The sequence below is a fragment of the Setaria italica genome, chromosome VIII (genome assembly GCF_000263155.2).
Source record: "Setaria italica strain Yugu1 chromosome VIII, Setaria_italica_v2.0, whole genome shotgun sequence".
Classification (NCBI taxonomy): Eukaryota; Viridiplantae; Streptophyta; class Magnoliopsida; order Poales; family Poaceae; genus Setaria; species Setaria italica.
Genome location: NC_028457.1, coordinates 30,663,922 through 30,669,921, shown reverse-complemented (window position 1 = coordinate 30,669,921; position 6,000 = coordinate 30,663,922). Strand labels below are relative to the sequence as shown.

The window sequence follows — 6,000 nt, the reverse complement described above, 5'->3', positions numbered from 1 at the left end:
CCCACCTCAGCGCCTTCATGTAGTGCTACAAGTAACCCCCTAATCTTCATCTAAATTACCCACTTATTCCATTATAAAAAATAATTTAAAATAACCGCTTAAATTTGCAACTAAATTGTCTACAACTAATACTTAAAAAATAACTTAAAGTAACAATATGACATAACTCAATGTATCATAATAAAATGCTATGCTGCGTGGGCAATAGACATATCAATCTTCCAGCTGATGTACTGCTTGTTACACCAACGTGACTCACTGCCGCTTTAAGCTTGTACACCACACTACTTGCCGTCCAAGCACCACTGATTGCCGTGTTTCATGCAAGCAGCTGCTGGCACACTACTATCTCTGAATTCTAATTTTTCCTATTGTTTGGCGGGAAGTGTATGCATGGACGCTGCATCTCGCGGACCGCGTGGGTTTAGTTTAATTATTAGTGAATGGCTGGATAAGATGTGGATCTGATTTTAATCGCGTGTCAGCAGTTGCCATTGGGCTTTGTCTGATGCCAATGTCAAGCAGAATACCCCCTTTCCTTGCCATTGGACCACCCATTTGCACCTTGTCCATATCATCACATAGCGCAGCTGCCTATAAATTGCAGCCGGCAACATCCATTCAAGAATCACCTCTCAACACAAAACCAATAAACTTAGCTAGGTAACCAAGGAAGGTAGCAGCAAGAGGAGGCAATGGAGGGAAAGAGGACTACCGCTTTGATGGTGATCATGTGCCTGGTCATCTTGAGCCTCGATGTTAACCCGGCCACCGCGGCACAGTGCAGCTGCTGCGTATCCGCCCGGGCAAAAGCATGTTGTTTTGCTTGTATTACTGCAGGTGGCTCCGACTCACTCTGCAAGAACACTTGCTGTTTCCCATGTGTTCTGTCCGATTCTGGTAAATTCAGTAAACTCACTCTATTCAATGCATTTAATTTGTTATATGTACATACAAGGCTTTGTAGCATATCGTGGACTAATACGTATGCATGCGTGGCCTTCCATGCATTTCCATTAATGTAATTTGTTGACTTCACTTCCCATCTCACAACTTCAGGCATGTTACTTACATCATGAAGACATCTTGTACTCTATTTCCAGTGCAAAATTAACTCATGTGCTAATGGGATTTTCATATCTCAATTTGACAGTTGTTGCTAAGATGGAAGAAATGGGAGCGCTTGCTAAGATGGAAGAAGCTGGACAAGCCTAAAACGATATGATTGCATTGCTACCAGTATGAATGCCATTCATAGGCATATGTTGCTATGCTTCAAGCTATGGCCAAGTTATGTTAATGTTTATCTCCAATAAATTGTTCACCATATGGGGCAACCATTTGTTGGTCTCAACTATATGTATGTCGTGCATCTGTGCACGCGTGTGTGTGGTGACAAGCATCTCTCGCTGCTTGTAATAAGGATACAGACACTGTCCACCGTGATATGTGTCATGAATAGTCTAATATGTTTATGTATTGTCTCTGGCCTTAGCAATTTTATTGAAACATGATTATTATTATTATTATCTGTGTGTGCATGTTTTTACATAATTTATTCTCGGTGGATTTTTGATAGTTTTGTGAGTTTTGAACTATGGGAGATAATTAAGATTGTCATGCGAAAGAGGATTTCGAATCCTAGTAGAAAAGCCAAAGGGGGAAAGAAACTTGGTCGATTTCTAGGCTGCTATCACTTTCCTTATTTTCTTGAGTCTTGGAGACTTGGTGTTAGGGGAACAATAGAACACATGAAAGGAAAGGCGGTACAGCTGCGAAAAGACTACACTCATTTTTATCCTCGTTTAAACCGGATATAACTCATCGATTTGATGAGATATCTCTCTAGACCTACCACTAACCACTAATTATTGCATAGATGTGCAAATCAATTTTTTATTTATAAATTCTAGATTTTACTATTCATACCAGTTTGTATAAATGCCGGCTCTAGTGCTCTCCCTTCCGATCTCTTTATGTTAATTTTTATAATCGGAAACGTGAGATTGGACTAACTATATATATAGTTTCAACAACCATTCAAAAAATAAATATTAATAATATGAAATCGGCATGCATGGTGTCGGGTCCCTGGTGTCCTATCCGTGTGTGAGGCGGAGTGAAACTGAGAGAGGATGTATGGTGCGTGACAATCGCAAGACATCTCCATGTTCAAGCACAACCACAATGCAAATGCCTGCCCTTCGATCCGACTGGTAGCTAGATTTGTGTACTGACCACTCCTGGCAACATCATAGCTTGTGTGCTGGCAAGACCAGTGACCTGGCAAGGTGAGGTGGGTCACTCAGACATGGTGCATAGTCTGAGGTGAGTCTGCTTTATTCCAATCTCTTTCAACAGTGTTAGACATCCATCGATCATGATTTGTGAAGTACCTGGATTTATTACATAATACAACATTTCCCATCTAACTATTACCATAAGGTTTCCATACACTGCACAACCATGATGAATTCTTGATTGATTTTTGGAACGCCGAAAGCACGATTGTTATTATCCTTTATAATTTCATTAAATTGCCATTAACCATGATACATTCTATGAGATATGGATGATACTAAATCAATGCATCAGCTCTCAACAGTATCGTTCTAACGTTATGGATCCAACTGCTAGCAATACAAGGGGAAGGGGTAAAGATCTATCGGACCTAGTATAGATAAAGCGATAAAAGCATGCAAGGTCGAACTTGCCGATACGATCAAATAACTTGTGAACGTTTAAACAAGACTAGAAGCCAATGAGAACAACCTAAGCAGATCTAATTAAGCAGTTACGCCAAAAACAAATGGAATATTGGACAAACCCTAGCAAGTTTTATTTACAATATAAGATAACTCGATAATAGCCACACGATAAAAGATTAGAATATTGGATGATGTCTAGAAACTTTTAATATAGATAACGTAATGACCGGATGACGGTACTTACAAGTTCGTCGGATATCGAAGCTGATGCAGCCCTGCGCGCAAGAAGATACTCAACAAAAAGCTACGTTACTTCTACTCCTAAGGGTTTGGCTGCGTGGTGCCCAAAAATTGCATTGATTAATCGAGAGATAAAATCTTGCAAGCCTCAGGGTGCACATATTTATACCCTTGAGGTTGCCTAGACTCCTGATCAGCTAAATTTTGAAGTTGATAAGTTATTCGTTTGTGATTGTTTAGGGTCACAAACACACAGACACATGCTAGTTTTTTAATTTGTGGTAAGGATTAGCACGACTAGATTAATGGATGTATATTTTGAGTACCAACTTTTTCATTTGATCTCGGATGAATAGAAACTTTCGATCAAAATTGTAGAGATCGACGAGGCCTAATACTTTGTAGTTGACAACTTTTTCATATGATCGCGGAGGCCATGGTCGTCACCAGCAAGACCTCGGCGTGCGAGACTCAGGTGGTTCTTCCAACGTGAAATGGGGTGGCTCAGCGCAGGGGGCGGCTGCAACACGTGGCTGTGCAGGCGACCGGTGGCGGCCCAGGTGCAGGCAGCTAGCAGAGGCGCGTGGCACCGGGTAGACAGCATCCTCGGGTGGCGCGGTGATGGCCCTTGGGGGCACGGCAGTCGGTGGCTCACAGGCTCGCGCGGCGGTTCTATGGGGACACTATGGCTGGCGTAAGCGCTCCCCGCGGGCAGGTGGTGAGGGTGCTCCCCGCTGTCACATGCAGCCGGTGGTGTGGCTTCTGTCGTTGTGGTGCAGTGCGGCGGCACCGCTTAACGCGAGCAACGATCGAGACATGGACGCTCACACTGGGGGCGGTTGTGGGGTGTGGGGGAGCGGGTAGAAGCAAGTGTGCTAGTTCGTCCAATAATGGTTCATCCCTCGCTACAAGAAAAACCTCCTCTAGATACGCTTTATTCCTATGTTAGATACGCTTTATTTCATCTCTACTGAAGTATAGATGCGCTTGAGTAAAGCATGTCTGGAGCGTCTCCACACGGACCGTGTCAGAAACTGTAGATACATTTTTTTAAACGTGTCTAAATTTATATCTAAATTACCCACCTCTGCTATTATATAAAATAAGCTAAAGTAACCCCCTAATCTTCATCTAAATTACCCACTTATGCCATTATAAAAAATAATTTAAAATAACCGCTTAAATTTGCAACTAAATTGTCTACAACTAATACTTAAAAAATAACTTAAAGTAACAATATGACATAACTTAGTGTATCATAATAAAATGCTATGCACAGGGCAATAGACATATCAATCTTCCAGCTGATGTACTGCTTGTTACACCAACGTGACTCACTGCCGCTTTAAGCTTGTACACCACACTACTTACCGTCCAAGCACCACTGATTTCTGTGCAACCGTGTTTCATGCAAGCAGCTGCTATCTCTGAATTCTAATTTTTCCTATTGTTTGGCGGGAAGTGCTATGCATGGACGCTGCATCTCGCGGACCGCGTGGGTTTACTTTAATTATTAGTGAATGGCTGGATAAGATGTGGATCTGATTTTAATCGCGTGTCAGCAGTTGCCATTGGGCTTTGTCTGATGCGAATGTCAAGCAGAATACCCCCTTTCCTTGCCATTGGACCACCCATTTGCACCTTGTCCATATCATCACATAGCGCAGCTGCCTATAAATTGCAGCCGGCAACGTCCATTCAAGAATCACCTCTCAACACAAAACCAATAAACTTAGCTAGGTAACCAAGGAAGGTAGCAGCAAGAGGAGGCAATGGAGGGAAAGAGGACTACCGCTTTGATGGTGATCATGTGCCTGGTCATCTTGAGCCTCAATGTTAACCCGGCCACCGCGGCACAGTGCAGCTGCTGCGTATCCGCCCGGGCAAAAGCATGTTGTTTTGCTTGTATTACTGCAGGTGGCTCCGACTCACTCTGCAAGAACACTTGCTGTTTCCCATGTGTTCTGTCCGATTCTGGTAAATTCAATAAACTCACTCTATTCAATGCATTTAATTTGTTATATGTACATACAAGCTTTGTAGCATATCGTGGACTAATACGTATGTGTGGCCTTCCATGCATTTCCGTTAATGTAATTTGTTGACTTCACTTCCCATCTCACAACTTCAGGCATATTACTTACATCATGCAGACATCTTGTACTCTATTTCCACTGCAAAATTAACTCATGCGCTAATGGGATTTCCATATCTCAATTTGACAGTTGCTGCTAAGATGGAAGAAATGGCAGTGCTTGCTAAGATGGAAGAACCTGGACAAGCCTAAAACGATATGATTGCATTGCTACCAGCATGAATGCCATTCATAGGCATATGTTGCTATGCTTCAAGCTATGGCCAAGTTATGTTCATGTTTATCTCCAATAAATTGTTCACCATATGGGGCGACCTCTAGTCGAGGTCCATCTGTTGGTCTCAACTATATGTGTGTCGTGCATCTGTGCGCGCGTGTGTGTGGTGACAAGCATGTTTAATTCCTCTCGCTGCTTGTAATAAGGACACAGACACTGTCCACCGTGATATGTGTCATGAGCAGTCTAATATTTTTATGTATTGTCTCTGGCCTTAGCAATTTTATAGAAACACGATTATTATTATTATTATTATTATTATTATTATTATTATTATTATTATTATTATTATTATTATCTGTGTGTGCATGTTTTTTACTTAATTTATTCTCGGCGGATTTTTGATGTTTTTGTGAGTTTTGGATTATGGGAGATAATTATGATTGTCATGCGAAAGAGTATTCCGAATCCTAGTAGGAATGCCAAAGTGGGAAAGAAACTTGGTCGATTTCTGGGCTGCTATCACTTTCCTTATTTTCTCGGGCCTTGGAGATTTGGTGTCATGGGAACAATACAACACACTAAAGGCAGTATAGCTGCGAAAAGTCAACATGATGGGTGGAAAATACACTCATTTTTATCCTCGTTTAAATCGGATATAACTCACCGATTTGATGAGATATCTCTCTAGACCTGCCACTAATCACTGGTGGCCATTTTCGCGTGTTCCATCCATCCCT

The 6,000-nt window shown here is 41.9% G+C and overlaps 2 protein-coding genes across 2 annotated transcripts; both read left to right on the top strand.

Annotated features, from left to right (window-relative positions):
• The first annotated feature begins 597 nt into the window (after positions 1–597).
• LOC101762664 lies at positions 598–1,529 on the top strand. The gene is made up of 2 exons (XM_004979511.3): positions 598–900; positions 1,154–1,529. The coding sequence occupies exons 1-2, from the start codon at positions 696–698 to the stop codon at positions 1,213–1,215; spliced, it is 267 nt and encodes an 88-aa protein (XP_004979568.1). The 5' UTR covers positions 598–695; the 3' UTR covers positions 1,216–1,529.
• A 3,104-nt stretch (positions 1,530–4,633) lies between these two features.
• LOC101762265 lies at positions 4,634–5,388 on the top strand. The gene is made up of 2 exons (XM_004979510.4): positions 4,634–4,925; positions 5,174–5,388. Exons 1-2 carry the CDS (start codon positions 4,721–4,723, stop codon positions 5,233–5,235), a joined length of 267 nt encoding a protein of 88 aa, XP_004979567.1. The 5' UTR covers positions 4,634–4,720; the 3' UTR covers positions 5,236–5,388.
• Positions 5,389–6,000: the final 612 nt, after the last annotated feature.

Excerpts from the sequence above, each read along its gene's own strand:
- LOC101762664 (XM_004979511.3), top strand. The coding sequence starts at position 696 with ATGGAGGGAAAGAGGACTACCGCTTTGATGGTGATCATGTGCCTGGTC. Across the intron at positions 901-1,153 it reads ATGTGTTCTGTCCGATTCTG|TTGTTGCTAAGATGGAAGAA; the intron begins GTAAATTCAGTA and ends TCAATTTGACAG.
- LOC101762265 (XM_004979510.4), top strand. The coding sequence starts at position 4,721 with ATGGAGGGAAAGAGGACTACCGCTTTGATGGTGATCATGTGCCTGGTC. Across the intron at positions 4,926-5,173 it reads ATGTGTTCTGTCCGATTCTG|TTGCTGCTAAGATGGAAGAA; the intron begins GTAAATTCAATA and ends TCAATTTGACAG.